At 40.5% G+C, this 16653-nt stretch overlaps 1 protein-coding gene across 1 annotated transcript; it reads left to right on the forward strand.

The window, feature by feature from the left end:
* Window positions 1–12933: 12933 nt before the first annotated feature.
* Window positions 12934–15500, forward strand: psmg3 (proteasome (prosome, macropain) assembly chaperone 3). Its single transcript, XM_084570399.1, has 3 exons — window positions 12934–13106; window positions 13871–14093; window positions 14963–15500. The coding sequence occupies exons 2-3, from the start codon at window positions 13881–13883 to the stop codon at window positions 15113–15115; spliced, it is 366 nt and encodes a 121-aa protein (XP_084426525.1). The 5' UTR covers window positions 12934–13106; window positions 13871–13880; the 3' UTR covers window positions 15116–15500.
* Window positions 15501–16653: the final 1153 nt, after the last annotated feature.

Below are 16653 nucleotides of genomic sequence, written 5' to 3' on the forward strand. Positions count from 1 at the left end.
CCACTGTTATTTTCGGTATGGATATTTCCTAAACTGAAACGCTTTTGATCACACATTGAGTAAAGAATGTCAACATGCATGTCCTTTGATTTAAATATAGCATTAATTATAGCTCTCTTTTTATACTTCATAATATATGTTGTATAAATATTTTATTCGAGACATGCTCAAACACAATATATCACACAAACCATCCAGTAAATCATCTGCTGTCTGAAATCTGGGTATGTTTTATTTTACAGGTTCAACTGAAAATGTAATTTGGTGCTGAATGTATCTTGAGAAGATTTTTGTTAGTAGTAAATAGGTCAAGTAAACATGCAAGAATGTCAGATTTGTCAGTTATTTTAAGCTGCCTGCTCTACACATCAGTGTAATTATCTGATTGTAAATATAAATTATAGAACACCAGGGGGTTCCCCAATAGCTTACCTGGTTGGGTGGGCACTGTGTGTGATCCAATCTCTCGGCTTATTGCTTTCTGTCTCTCTCTACTGCCACTTATCAGAAAAGCATAAATACCCCAAAATATTAACAAAATGAAATAAATTAGTTGATACAGTGTTTACTGCTGCAAAGTATAAAACTATCAAAAGTCACATGAAATGGGGCCATTATTGTAATTGCATGCATGTGATCAAGGGATCCTACATATGTACTGTATATATACATATATACAATGCTATGAACTGGGTAATGTGTTAGGAACGAAAGGATGCCACATTGTTTGATGGAGATTAAAATGATCAACCTACAATGTTGGGGGATGCACCTAATGAGACAACGGATAGTGTCCTGCACCATCTCCTCCCAGATCTGGACCAGGGCATCACTGAGCTCCTGGACAGTCTGAGGTGCAACCAGGTCCCAGGTGTTCTACTGTATACCCCAGGACCCTACATCAGGTGAGCATGGGGGCCAATCAGTGGTATCAAATCCTTCATCCTCCAAGAACTGGCTGCGTACTCGCCACATGAGGCTGGGAATTGTCATGCACCAATAGGAAATCCTTGACAGTCCAAAGATTTCCTCCTGACACCTAATGACAGTCAGGGTGCCGTTATCTAGACTGTAGAGGTCTGTGCGTCCCTCCATGGATATGCCTTCCCTGACCATCACTGACCCACCACCAAACCGGTCATGGTGAACGATGTTACAGCCAGCATAACGTTCTCCACGGCCTCTCCAGACCCTGTCACGTCTGTCACATGTGCTCAGGGTGAGCCTGCTCTCACCTGTGAAAAGCACAGGGTGCCAGTGGAGAACCTACCAATTCTGGTGTTCTTGGGCAAATGCCAAGCAAGCTCTACAGCACAGGGCCGACTAGAGCAGTGGTTCTCAACCTTTTTGGGTCCTGGACCCCCTGCATATTTTTGATCGACCCTAAGGACACCCCCACCCCACCCGATCTGGGGGGTGGGGTGCAATTTGATAGAAACAGCACAAACTGCATTTTAAATTGCATCATGGCATTTATTCACTCTTTGAGGCAAATATGAGCTTTCAGTTGTAACTTCCAGAACAAAAAGTCATACTTATGCAGTAGCTTCTTGGCATAATATAACACAACAGCATAGAAATATGTAACAAAACAGGATATTTATGCAGCATCTTCTGAACATTATGGAGCAAAACAGATGCAGTAGCGGCATATAGTGTTGTTAGACAGCGGTACTAACCGGACTGCATCTGCGGCTTTTTTTATCCACCATGGGTTTAGCTAGGATAGCTGCCGCTGGTGCAATTAGCACCTCAGCTTTTGTATATGGCTTTTTAGCTTTGGAGACATGTAGGTTTGCCAACTACCAGGGGACACCTCATTGGCAGGGCTGGCCGACCCGATTGCCTTCACCCTTTCTGGCGTGGTGAATTTTTTTAACCCTTATTTGTGTGTGTGAAACGATTTTTTAACTATTTGACTCGAACCTCATTTGAATTAGATGCATATTTTTGAATGATATGAACACATGGAAAACAAATTATTGTTCAACAATTTATTTTTAAAATAAAATAAAATAAGTATCTTTCTTGAACGGAAACCTGTCCTGCTTAACTTAAAACTGTATAAATTAATATAAAACAACAGAAGGCAGAACATTCCTCTTGTAGTAGTGCAATAAGAAAAGTGCAAACAGAAAGTGTGAGGAAACATTGTTGCTTTGTTGTCTTGCGGTATCTTCTTCGCAAGCAACTGTACCTCGACCAATGAGATGAGCGGGATACCCGCTGTCATTGGTCAAAGAGCAGGAGACGGCCTGGGAATAAATTCATTAATTAATTTATTATTAATTAATTAATAATAAATGACACCATGGTGTATTATTGGAAGCATATAGTACAAACTGGGTGCAGTACATCATGGGAGTAGTAGGAGCTGTGTATATGTTTGGTTCTGCAGTTCATTTTGAAATAGCTGGCAACATGACCAGTGCTTGGGCAACACCGAATCTGCAGTGATGTAATGGACTAGTTTTACAATTTTGTTGAGCTTACTGTAAACACTCATAGTTCGTAGATGTTCGTAGTGCTTTAAATAAAATGTTTATAATCTGATCAGGGGTTTTATATTATATCAGGGGTGAATAATTATTCACATTAGAGTCAGTTATCTTGTTATTTGGCAAATTTATAGTATGACATTCTAGTCTGGGAGCTAGACCAACTTATGGGAAATTTGGTCCGCAGTCTCTTCACTGGGAAGTGATTATGCTCGGGCAAAGATCTGCTGAGCCAATCAAATTGTTTGTTTACGTGGTGATAGACAGTGTAAGAGCAACTCATCTGTGTGCCATGGAGTAGTATTTGTTTACAACAAAATGGCTCTGATTGGTTGAACGACTAATCAGAGCCATGACCTCAGCAGAATGTGACATCATGAGGTCATTACCTCAGCACAATGTGACATCATGAGGTCACCAGTCTAGAATCGCCAATGAACCTAAGGTGCATGTTTTTGGACAGTGGGGGGTGTCGGAGCACCCAGAGAAAACCCAGGCAGGCACAAGAACCTGCATATTATTATAGTATAACAATACTATATGGGCCACTAATGGCCTTCCACTGGATTGGCTGAGGGCTACACCATTAGCATTAGCTTGGTGTCTTGAGGAGGCTGAGACCTCCACCTGCAGCTGCAGTGGGCTGATCATCTGGCTGTTGGGTTTGACAGGCCAGAGTCAGCGGAGGAGGTTGGACCTTCCAGCCCAACCTCCAAACTATTAGTGAGTGTTAGAAATGACTCCTATTTAAAAACTCCTACTGGTAACGTGATGATGTCATCATGACATCATCAAGAACAAGTGGCCAATGTTCTCACAAGTATGTTTGCATTAGTCAGTGGATAAACTCAGATCTATGTGATCTGTGACAACACTACATTTTTTTATTTTTGAGGTTCATTTTAAACCAGCCAAAGTTATATAATAATTACACAACTGACATTTTACACAGTATTTTTGATTCTTACGGTAATATGGGACAAAGTGCGTCCCGTTTCAGCTCAATACGGGACGCGTACTTTTGGCAACCCTAGCGACAAGCAAAGCTACCTGGTAAGAAGCTTGAAGGGAAGTTGCTGAAGTCTGACTTGCGGCACGCATGTGATTTTGCGCCCCCCTGAACTCGGACAATTTTCACGTGAAAAAGTTAGCAGTCTTGCCCACTGACGATTGATGCCTGATGCTGCTGCGTGTGTGCCAGTTTCATGGCATGGTTTGAAAGTACCTCTCCACATAAAAAACACAGAGGCTGCTGAGGGTCCGAATCAGTTGCTGTAAATTGCTGTCTGTTTTCTTTTTCTTTTTCGGTGACCCAGAGCTCCGTCCGAAACAAGCGGTCTTTTTTTTTTTTTTTATTTCAGCCATCTCTCCATGTTGTCAAGCTGAAACGTTGTCATCTTCTTCTTCTTCTTCTCCTTCTTTGTGTAATTGTGCTTATCTTCTTCGTTTGCTTGTAACATTAGCTTAATTTCAAGCGGTCACCTGAACCTTCCAATCTAATCACTTTTACCACATCGGCTTCCTGCAAATATTTCACAATAAAAGCAATATTAAGAAATGAATGGTGTATGCCCACTGAAACACTAGGGAACTCATAATTTGAAAAGGGTGCAGATCCTGTTAAGTTTGTATTAACAGCGTCATGCAGTAACTTTAACAGATGAATTAGAGAAAAAAAAGTCATGTTACCCGCTGTAGTTTAGGTAGATAAAGGTCTCAGTCATATTTGAATAAAATAATGCCATTTCTATAAATGTCATAGGATATTTTTGAAAGATATTTTATTTTCACGGACTCCTTGCAATTACATCACGGAACACTAGGGGTCCACAGACCCCCGGTTGAGAATCTGTGCACTAGAGGATGTCGAGCCCTCAGGACACCCCCATGAAGTGTGTTTCTGATTGTTTGGTGAGAGACATTCACACCAGTGGCCTGCTGGAGCTCATTTTGTAGGGCTCTGGCAGTTCTCATCCTGTTCCTCCTTGCATAAAGGAGCAGATACCGGTCCTGCTGATGGGTTGAGGACCTTCCATGGCACTGTTCATCTCTCTGGAATCTCCTCCATGCTCTTCAGACTGTGCTGGGAACCACAGCAAACCTTCTGACAATAGCATGTATGGATGTGCCATCCTGGAGGAGTTGAACTGCCGGTGCAACCTCTGTAGGGTTCAGCTATCACTGCATGCTGCCAGTAGTGACACTGACCGTAGCCACATGCTAAACTAGTGACAGTCAGAAAAGATGAGGAGGAAGAAAATGGCAGGGGCCTCCACCTTTAAAACCATTCCCATCTAATTGTTGCCCCTCTAGTACACCTGTTGTTAATGTCATTAACACTAAAGCAGCTGAAACTGATCATAGTTTTCTATTTATTCTAATGATATGATAGATAGATAGATAGATAGATAGATAGATAGATACTTTATTGATCCTGAAGGAAATTCAAGCATCCAGTAGCAGTAACATACATTGAACATACAATACAAAAACTATATAAAAAATAGAAAGTAACTAGAAATAAAATATTTTATACAACTATAAACTATGTTAAAAATATAAAGTGACCAATAGAGGTAGAAGTTTGTTTTGGTTTTTTTGGTTTTTTTATAAATATGAGAACTACAAATGAGGAGGACTGTGTGCAATTAAATTAGGCTGTAAACAGATGAATGAAATGAATAAATGAATGAAAGTCACAGTCACCACATGTAGCAGAGGTAGACAGACATGGCAATGTGTGTCCAGTAAGTAGCGCAAAAAGATTTGTCCATTGTCTATTGTGCCTCCTGCCATCACTGAGAGCTGTTGTACAGTCTGATGGCCAGGGGGACGAAAGAGTTCTTCAGTCTGTTGGTGGAGCAGGATTGAGACAGCAGCCTGCCACTGAACACACTCCTCTGCCTGATGAAGGTGTTGTGCAGAGGGTGGTGGGCATTGTCCAGTATGGACAGCAGTTTGTCCAGGGTCCTTCTCTCTGCCACTGTCACCAGAGAGTCCAGCTCTGGGCCCACCACTGAGCCAGCCCTCCTCACCAGTCTGTCCAGTCGAGCAGCGTCTCTCTTCTTGCTGCTTCCTCCCCAGCAAACCATAGCATAGAAGAGGACGCTGGCCACCACAGACTGGTAAAACATCCGCAGCAGTTTTTTGCAGATGTTGAAGGACCCCAGCCTTCTCAGGAAGTACAGACAGATATGTAGACTTATGAGTCAGTAAAATCAATGCAGACTGGCCTATACATCTTCAGTGCACTGTTGTTTTAAGAAATGTGCTTAAGTGTCATCGGTTGCAGCAGGAGCTGGTATAGGATGTGGACAAATGAACTCTGAGTTAGTATCTTAGTCCTGTTTAGAGCTAGGTTTGTCTCCTCTGATGGAGGAATAAATGTCTCTATAACACTTGAAGAAAGATTTTTACCTCAGGTCAGGGTCCTCATTAGGCACGTCTCCCAAGTGGATTCTGTTCTCGGGGTCTGCAGCCTGAACCAAGATGACACTTGGTGGCAGAGCCTCATGTGTGCTGTTGAATGAAGGTATATGATTAATCACTTGCAGTAGAGGCATCTATCTAGATACGGGAGCATACAATGTTTTTTCTTATAGATGTAATGAATGATGTTGCATTAGGATGTGGACTAAACACACGAATGCACACTGAGTTTGTATGTTCGTCCTGTTTAGGGCTCAGTTTGTCTCCTCAGGTGGAGCCATAAGTTTCTCTAGAAGAAAGATTTTTACCTCAGGTCAGGGTCCTCATTAGGCACATCTCCCAAGTGGATCCTGTTCTCTGGGTCTGCAGGCTGAACCAAGATGACACCTGCTGGCAGTGCCTCACTTATTCTTGAATGAAAATATATAGTTAATTACTTGCATAATTACTTGAAGGTTGAATTTTCACTTACTTGTCTTCAGTTTGTCTTCTGTTTCTGGCTGGTGGTGGCTTTAGGTTCATTGCTATAAAAAATAAAGCTCACATTGTTGAGTTTATGACCAAAAAGCAGAGAACCCAAACATGCAATCAGCCAAATGAGTCATATATCACCTGCTGGGCCCACTGAGGTCGGAGGTGTCGTTTAAGTAGCTTTGGGTTATGAAAGGATGGTTGAGGATACCACTGGGGGTGATCCTGTCCTGCTCATCCCACTGGAGCATCGCCTTCAGCAGCTCGACACACTCCCTCCTCTCATGGGCCTCTCTCGGGTTGTCTCTCTCCAGATGCACCTGCTTTAGGAAACATTTGGAGAACACAACTGTGGTCAAGTCCTTCCAAAAGCATGAACTATAGACACAATGAATGTCCGTCCCTTTTCAGCTTCATCAAACACTTACCGCTTTTGTTTCGTCCAGCGTGCTGAACTTATAACTTCTGTTGTTTAGTGAAGAATTAGAATTGGCCCGGCCTGGGCAGTACTCCTCAGGTGTCTAAATGAAGAGGAGAGTCAAAATATTTTAAATACTGAATTATACAACCTTTATCTCATTAGGTAAAGAAAGGTCAATGATAAAATAGCTGCCAAAAAAGTCACAGATTGTGTATTGTACCTTCAGCTGCCACTGATCATCTATTTTCTTATAAAACATAGGCGTTTTCCTCCCAGTTTTAAGTAGATGCTCCGGTGGTGGACCCAGGAGATCAGTGATGAATTTGAGCAGCACACATAGCACATCATCATGTTTGTCGTGAAGTTTTGTTCCGGTCAAAACATCTTGGAACTCTAAAGTTAATTCTATACAGAGAGTTAATTGCAATTGCTTAAAAGAATACACTTGAAATAAAACACTGATTTGACTGATCTTGGCTTGTCTCTTGATCAGTTTGTCGTTCTAGTTAGAAATAAATAGTAATGCTGTAGTTTTTTTGTGTACAATGCGATATGCAAAACTGTACATAGCAGAAAAGATCAGTTTCCAATCAAAAACAGATCCTGTTTACGCTAAATACGTGTGTTACAGCTACAGTACATTACTTACTACGTAGTATTCAGTGTACGCTGGAAAGAGTCTAACACCAAACATCATGACAGCCATTACACAGCCCAGTGACCAGATGTCAATGGCTTCTGAAAATGGCAGACCCAGTATGATTTCTGGTGCTCTGAGTGGGAAAAAAAACATGAAGTCAGTTACATTGTCACATTTGCATTACAGAACTCCTTCAGTACAAAATATGCAAGAAGCACTGAAGTGACAATCTCCTCCTTTCAGTCTGATCACTGTTACATGTATTTAGGAGTCTGGAGAGTCTTTCCTGGAATTGCTGTAAACAGCTAAACCAAAGTCTATGAGTTTAATCCTTAAGGGACGTTCCGTGTGATCCACCATCATGATGTTGTTTAACTTCAGGTCCCCGTGGATTACACCAACACTCTTCAAGGCGTCAAAAGCTACGGCCATCTGTAAGTAACAGCAGTCACATCAACATGGTTACTGATGCTTCATTTATAGGAACTGTTTGTTAAAGGAACCTTTTTCATATGAAAACACAAGCTAAAGTTACAATGGTGTTTACAGCAGCTAAACTGGGTATTATACTACCATTGAACAAAACAGGTGCAAAACAGAGTTTATCAAACCTGTTGAATGATGATCCGGATGTCCTCCAGTCGCATTGCCCGAGGAGACATGACATTTTTTTCAGTTTTGGTTAAAAGTTAAACAGTCAGACAGTAATAGGTAATAGATAACATACAACGTTCAGTGAAATCGATGAGACATAAGACATAAAAACTCACATCCTCAGTCAGACTGTTCCTATAGCTTAGAACATGAAAACTAAAGGTTTTATATTATAATTGGTTTAAATGATAAAAACTGAAAGTTAACTGACCCCAGATAATGCTTCAGTTTTTAAGTTTCAGTGACCTCAGCTCATGACCTGTACAGTGTCAGATGGAGGGCAAACAGGACTTTCTGGATATGTGATTTGTATTGAGATAAAGAAATTGTTGCCATATGGTATCACAATGCATTACAGGGTTATACAAGATAAATATAATGTCAGATTTTGAAAGCGGAGAAAAACTGGTTTTCCAAGCTTGCAGTTGTAGAGTTGTGTTTAATGGTTTGATAGGCATAAAACTTGCCATTTTGTGTCCTTTGAACTAAACTGAACAGTGAACTCCAAAAACGGATAAAAATAAATAAAACATTTAATAATTTTTCATTTAGATTCAATTATATATCTTGTGGAGTTTTTTTATTGCCTGTGCATCCTCTTCTACAAGTTATCTATGGGTTACATTCATGCACGTCCAGAGCCTCTTCATCTGTGGATCTATGGAAAGAAGATAAAGGTATCCATCCATTGTATCCATCTTTTATATTCACACCTACTCTTCTTGTGCGCCACAGACAATCACTAACACCACAAAGACACTTAGATCAGCCATGAGACATGTTGTTACGCAGTTGTTGGAAACCTTTTTTTAAGTTTCTGATGCCATTTGTGCTTTTGTGCGACATGATTTGAATGGCATGGAGTCATTTGCCAGCATTCAAACACTGAGCCGAAAACCTTTACTGACTGAACGGTGTTCCAGTCATAATTTAATGCGCTCATATCTGGAGCACAGTGAGGAGCCGAGATGAGACGGCGTGGGAGGTGTCTTTAATGCGTCTCTGATTCCTGCTCTCCTCTCCAGAATGTTTCACTCTCCCTTCTGTCACTCATAACCCATTCAAGCCAAGAGGCATGGTGCTTCTGATTGTAATATTTGCAGCATAAAAAAACTCTTTTACGATAGAATATACTAAAATGCCTTTTTTATGATCTCATATACTAAAATGCCTCTGTCATGTGCTTTTTGTTTTTTTGGTCTCGATGAACAAATTTAGTGTTGAACTCATTATTATGTCCTTCATTATTGAGAAATGGTAAATAAATGGAAAGTGGAGACAGCTCTAGCATGGGATTGCTGGCTGAGATTTCCTCCGATTTTGTAAGTATTACTTTCTTTTTAAATCCACTGCAGCTGGTAAGATAATCTCTGATTATTAACGGGCAATTCATAGCCTCCCTGATTGTGGCCATCTTTGTTACTCAAACAAATTTTCCAAACTGCCTTTTTTCACGCTGATTTCACACGGCGGCCTTATTAAATGGGCTTATAAAAGAATCACAAAAACAAAAGTAATTGGGTGATCTGCAGACGAGAGAATGTAAACCACAGTCCATGTGACCCTGAACATGTGTTGCTGTTTTTTCTTTTCCCCTTTGGTTTGTCTCCGCCTGTATTTCAGTTAACACTTAATGGTAACTACTTGGCCCATGTGGTAAGTTTAAAATGTCATGGTAAAGCCGCTTCCTATCTCTATCTGTAATACAGCACAGCACTCTAGTGGCCACCAGGGTAATAATTATGTGTGTGTGTGTGTGTGTGTGTGTGTGCGTGTGTGTGTGAGAGAGAGAGAGAGAGAGAGAGAGAGAGAGAGATTTAGTCCTCTCCTCACTTTGGGATGGACCTGTGTAAGGGTCAAGGCTTGGTTTTAGGGTTCAGGTTAGAATTCGGTTAGACAGAGGCATTACGTTGTCATGGCTAATGCATGATGTCAACAAGTGTTCTCACACAGAGTTATAGCGTGCAAGAGGGCCCGCACGATATGCACCGAGTCTGTATCTGAGAGACTTCATGAGAAGAAGACAAAAAAACACATGAAAGTGAAAATGAAATGCACTATGGTGTTTGTCACCATAAAAATGCATTTTCATGTGGGACGGCATTCTGACACAGTGAGCCTGCGTGTGAGACGGACGGAGACAGACTAAACGCTTGACTAGTCACACAGAGAGAGGGATGGGATGTGTTTGTAGAAGACTGAAAACCTTTAAACGCCGTCAACTCTTTGAGAAATGTGTCACAGACAGTCACATTTTCCTTTTCTCGAAGCTCAACTTTCAGGCGGCAGCTTGTGTCTGCAGCATTTTTTATTGGCCAAAGAGTGATCTGTCTTTCAGGACAGCTTAAAGGTGTATCTAGTTCCTGAATTTGACATGTAAAACAGATCCAAATTACAGCTAAAATACTGTTTACACAGCCTGCAACTGTGCCATAAAAAAACAAATAAGAGATCCTATTTGCACTGCATGAACATTTGCTGCAACTACAAGGCTTCCATTGCTATCATGACTGGTGATTTGAAAAAGGTCGAAGCAGCGAGGAGAATAATGGGAGAAAAAAATAGAAAAAACTATGATTTGAAACAAACATGAATTACATTAGAATGAATTAAACTATTCTTCATTTTCCTGGAAGCAGCAAGCACCCTTGAACCCCCGCAACAGCCACTGCAGCCATTAGTGTGAGTAATTTATTATGCAAAGCAAGGCCTCGGTAATTCACAGTGAAATATTACATGGGCCGAGTAATCTGAGGCTAGAACTCATTTCAAAGGATCTGTAGTGTTTTCTGTCATAAAAAATACAAACATATAAACCGCGTGCTGTACTTCTGAGTTCTCTGTGCAACGGCTAGCATTTGAAAATCTGAAGATGTTCAGCCAGTGACACAATATGCAAGTGACCCTGAGTACTTATTTAAACCCATTAATGGCTGAGGAAACTTGGCTCAGTCAAAGGCAAAATGGACAAAGCTAAAAGCAACACTGGAAAAATCCGAAAAAGGGCGACCTGAATCTTTAGCTTTGTAGCTGGTGCAAATGTTTTCTTTGTATTTCTTACCAGAGTTGAGTTTTTTTGTCATTCTGAATACAGATATGTCTACCTGCCAGCAGACTGAATACCATCTCTCAGGTATGGCGCTCTTGTTGCTAGTCCATGAGTATATTCCTCTGCCTCACTCTTTTCACTTTTAGAAATCATTCGAAACACAGCCACAAAGCACATGACCTTTAATTAAACAGAAGAACATGGAAGGATTTCTCGCAGAGGTGTTGTCTCACTGTATAAAGTATTATAAACAAAAATATAGCATCTGTGAGCGTCCAAGAAGGTTTTTCCAAGATATCAGAAAGCTGACTCACTGGATGAAAATGAGGCTATCTTTCTGTAATCAGTCTGAACCTTTATACTCGTTTATACTTAACTGCAGCATTAAAGTAGCACTATCAGTTTCGAACTAAAACATTTGGCTGCTGTGGAGATGCAGCAGGTGATTTCTAACTCATACAAATTCAAAAGACAAACCCAACCGATTCCATATAGAGATATCGTATATTGATATTTGCATTACAATTTTGTTTAGATCAGAATGATCAGTCAAGGGCACAGATGGTCAGCCAGGGAGTAGAGGGAGCGGGCCAACCAATTTCATACCCGCTGCTGGCTACTCAGAGTGCATAACAATTCCGCTGAGCCGGTCCTATTTGACATTGTGAATGTGTCATGTTTGTAGGGATGGCTCCTTTCGAATCAGCCTGATGCAGCACTCGCAGACTTCAGTGGAGCCTCACGACCACCTGAAGAAAAAAAAAAAAAAAAAAAAGTCATGCAAGCACTTTTGCTCGCAGTGAAATTTCTTCAACAGCCTGCCTCTCCTGTAGCTGTAAAAGCAAATGTGACTGAAGCGGTTAAGCAATCTGTAGCCAAAAATGGAAAGGGCCAACTAGAGTGTCCTTGCATGTCTTATATAGTATTGGAATCTGATTTGAATGTCATGGAAAAATATTTGCAGCTTATTTCCATGCAATAAACCTCACCAGAGAGAAGAGGTGCTGCTGTATATTCTATTGTCCACCTCTATCTATTCTTTTTGACACGCATAGTGCCGTGGGCATTTACTTTACAACCTCAAAGCAAACAGATGGTTTGTTCAGTATAGAGTGAAAAGTAACACTTCTTAACAAAACCTACTGTATCATAAATAAATTAATGGAATTAAAAAAACAAAAAAACAGGACTTTATTTTTTCCTTTAAAGCTCCATTGACAGCTAATTAAAAAACACACTGCCTGTGTGGTTTCTTGCTTTGGAAGAGCTGTTTATGGCACCTAATATTGATTGAAATGCACCAGGCCAGAGGACCAGATTAATTTAGACTCAAGTAAAGTCACTCTTGAAGATTTGCTTAAATCTTCTTCACTTCATCACAGTCATTTCTGGGAAATTACTATGCAGGCTAAGATGGCTGTAATCATACATTGGGAACGAGTGATTGTAACACCAAGGATAAAGAAAGATTAAAGGACAATATTTTTATAACTTGCAGGGCTACTGAGTATCACTTGTATATTTTATCACAATTTAATTGACTCTTGAAACTGAATAAAAATAGGCCATTTTCATTCAGCATTTTAAAACTTTTTTTTCATTTATTTTTATTTTTTTTCTCCTGAAACATAGCCACGCAGAAAATTTGGATTAAAGCTTTTGTATGGACTTTATAAATTATTTGAATTGTTGTCCCATTTTACGTTGACAACCTGGAAATATTCACAGTTATTTTATTTTATTTTATTTTATTCAGTTAGACGCAAACCAGGAAGTTGAGCGACTCGTCAATGTACGTCATCACGCGGCGCGCGCGTCCTCGAAACGTTTGTTTCGGTTTGTTTTCATGGTGGAGCGTGGATGACAGAAGGCGGTTGGATTTTCTGAAATTGTTCGGATATTGTGCAGAATAAAGTTTAAACTTTGGAGAGACGAAGGCACAGGGTGAGGACTTTTCAACACATACGCAGAAAAAAAAAGATGCTATTTCAAATGTTGAGTTTGCCACCGGAGCTCGCAGTAGCCGAGTAGCTAGCGTTAGCTTCTACACATAGCATCAGATCTGCAGAGCTTCTCTTTCACATCTCTGCTGGAAAGTAAGGAAAATAATAGGTCTGAAAATCTCTCTGTGGGTGGTGGGATATGGATTTTATCGAGGACACGGTTCTCACACGGTGCAACAGTGTGCGAGTGAGTCAGGAGCTTCATAAATAGCTTGTAGCCTTACATTTGCAGATGGTTTTGAATTGTTAAAGTGATCTCTCATATGTGTTGTTTTGTTCCACCAGCAATCCAAAACAAACACAAACATATTCAGTTGAAATTACTTTTGACCAGCTGGGATGAGTCTAATCTCATCAAAAGGAGGTAACACAGAGCAGACCTTACATTTTTAGCAAGAAGGGAAACTGAACTTGTAGTGTCAGATGTTTGGAGAGCATCTGTACAAAATATATGTACTGAAAATGAAACATTTTCTCATGTGATGGTATGTGTAATATATTATATATCTTACATAATATCTCAGATTTACCACAGTTGATAGAAAGCTCACGTTTTTAAATTGTTACTAAATCATTAGATCCTGCCGTGAGTATAAGCCTCATTTATCGTCATATTTCAACACTGAGACAACAAATGTGTCTGTAATGTGTACTCATTAATAGTCTGCGTGTACAATTATAAATGTTTTTTTTTCTTCTTCCCAGGACTGAGAAAATGTCTGAGGCCGTCATCAAATCGAGACAAGCGCGGAAAGAAGTTAATGGAATCTCGACAGAAGTTGTGTGTACAGAGTTCAGTAATTACATATTCATAGTTCTCACTCAGTACGGCAAAGTCGGGACATTGATATCTGTCACACCTGACTCCAGATCTAATGACATCAGCACCCCGACGTTCTCCACTAAAGTACTGCTGGGCAAAGACGAGGTACGCTGGATGATTTTGTTCGGATAAATATTGTGTCAGTGTGACACATACTTATTCACAGGACGTCAGACGGGCTTGTTGGAACGCAGGATAACTCATTTCATGCTGTGAAATGGCAGATGAGATTGGTTCTGAACTGCTCTGGCGGATTGTGGAGAAATTAGATGTATGCAGTCGTAGAGTTCAGTGGTCTGATCAAATTTACACAAGGAAACCTGTCTCATTTCTGCATGAGCATGTCATTTCCTAACAGGCATACAGTGCAGGGGAAGTATCATCAACAGAGGGATGGATTAATACAAAGTGTGCTTTGACAAGTTGACAAAACTTAGTTGTTATTTTAAACAACACTACCTGTACTCCCATGTAAAGTGAACAATTGCTTCAAAAGGAATGAGGTAGTAGAGAGGCATCATTACACAGACTTCTGTTATTGTCTTGTTTATTCAATTACACAGCAGCCAAATAACCTTCTCCGAAAAAAATCAGTGATTTAATTAAAATTAAATCAAGTCATATTGTAAGATGTGCAAATGCTGCTTTCTTTAATGGAACTTCAGAAATTAATTAGTTTTGTCTTGATTTGTGGGGAATGAGGGAGCTGAACCAATAATACGGCCTAGCACAAAAGTCAGATTAATTTGTCTACTGTTTTTCTGGCTATGATTTGAAGATAAGTCTTACTAAAACCTTGTGTGAAATTGATCAAAGGTGCTTTAACCTGAAGCAGATTTGTAAATGGTGATACCTGTTGTGTTTGAAACATAAAATTAAAAAATATGTAACGAGATTCAGTTGTCATCTGATGTAGACATGTTACATGCAGCATTTATTGTAAATTAATACCTGATTTGTGTTTCTGTTTTCAGCCACTGACACATGTCTGTGCCAAAAACCTGGCAATGTTCGTGTCTCAAGAAGCTGGCAACAGGCCCATCTTACTGGGGCTTGCGCTAAAGGATTCTTCGTTAGACTCAATAAAACAAATCAAAGAGATCATCAAAACTTGTCAAGTCTGGTAGGAGGTCAGGAAAACGAACATGAAACCCTCAGTGACGCATTTTTTCCTCTGCATTTTTATACTGAAAGTCTTTCCTAAAAAATAATTCAAGACAGAAATGCATAAATTCATTTCTTATTAGTTCCGACAGTTCAAATGTCTTCTGGAAAACCAAATTCAGTGTATCTGTCTGTCAAGGATTTTTTTGCATGCCTCTGTGCTCCCAACCACTGAAGAGTGTGTGCTAAATTACAATATGCTAAATGATGGCCTCCAGTTCCTGTTGCATCGCTATATGTATTGACCTTCCTTTCTTTCTTCTGTTCATTATTTTTATATTTTAGAATTCAAATATTCAAGCCTATTTTGTGAGAATGTAGAAATAAAATTCATAACAGCACTTTGAACAGTTCACGTCTGAAACTTTTTTCCTTCGTAGCACACTCGTCTCACCTGCAGTGATGTATGGTTTGAGTTTAGGATACATTTTTCAAGTATCTCAAATATTCCCACTATACTCTGCTGAGATGCTTAGACCTTTGCTTTATTCATCATTTATATCTCTACACAAGCAATAATACAGTGCAGCAGTCCTTTCAACACATTTTAACTCTGATGAGTTTTTATTCAGGTCTTATATCACCTTGTCTACATATTCACTTTTTAAAGCTTACACTGGATTTTATAGATTGTTTCCTCACAGACAGGCGTTGTAGAGTCATATGGCCTGAGGGACAAACGACCTCCTCAACCTGTCAGTGTAGCAGGAGAGAGAGAGCAGCCTGCCACTGAACGAGCTTCTCTGCCTAACTATCGTGTCGTGTAGAGGGTGGTGGACATTGTTCATGATGGACAGGATTTTGTTCAAGGTCCTTGCCTCTGCCACTGATGTCATCGACTCCAGCTCTGCCGCTACCACAGAGCCCGCCCTCTGTATCAGCTTGTCCAGCTGCAAGGTGTCCTTCTTCTTAGTGCTGCCTCCCCAGCACACCACAGTGTAGAAGAGGGCACTGGGCAATGATAGTGTGATAGAACATGTCCAGCAGCTTCCGGCAGATGTTAAACAACCTTAGCCTCCTGAGGAAATAGAGATGGCTCTGGCCTTTATTGTATACGGAGTCTATGTTAGCCGACCAGTCCAGTAGACCCAGATACTTATAGGTCTGAACCACCTGTACACACTCCCCGTTGATGGTTACAGGCTGCAGGTGGGGCCTGGTCCTCCAGAAATCCACTACCATCTCCTTGGTTTTAGCTGTATTGATCCGAAGGTGGTTCGCTCCACACAATGAGACGAAGTTGTTCACCACATTCTTGTACTCCTGTTCTTGTCCATCCCTGAACAGGACAGGGGGGAGCACAGTCCCCTGTGGTGCTCCAGTGCTACTCCAATAGTTTCGGACGTGCAGTTCCCCAGCCTGACATACTGGGGTCTCAAAGTGAGATAGTCCGCTATCCAGGAAGTGAGTTGTGAGTCCACTCTTATCCCTATTAGCTTTTCTCTCAGAGAAATGGTGTTGAATACACTGGAGAAGTCAAAAAACCTGATCCTCACAGCAG

This window comes from Chelon labrosus (genome assembly GCF_963514085.1).
Source record: "Chelon labrosus genome assembly, chromosome: 21".
Classification (NCBI taxonomy): Eukaryota; Metazoa; Chordata; class Actinopteri; order Mugiliformes; family Mugilidae; genus Chelon; species Chelon labrosus.

Excerpts from the sequence above, each read along its gene's own strand:
- psmg3 (XM_084570399.1), top strand. The coding sequence starts at position 13,881 with ATGTCTGAGGCCGTCATCAAATCGAGACAAGCGCGGAAAGAAGTTAAT. Across the intron at positions 14,094-14,962 it reads TACTGCTGGGCAAAGACGAG|CCACTGACACATGTCTGTGC; the intron begins GTACGCTGGATG and ends TTCTGTTTTCAG.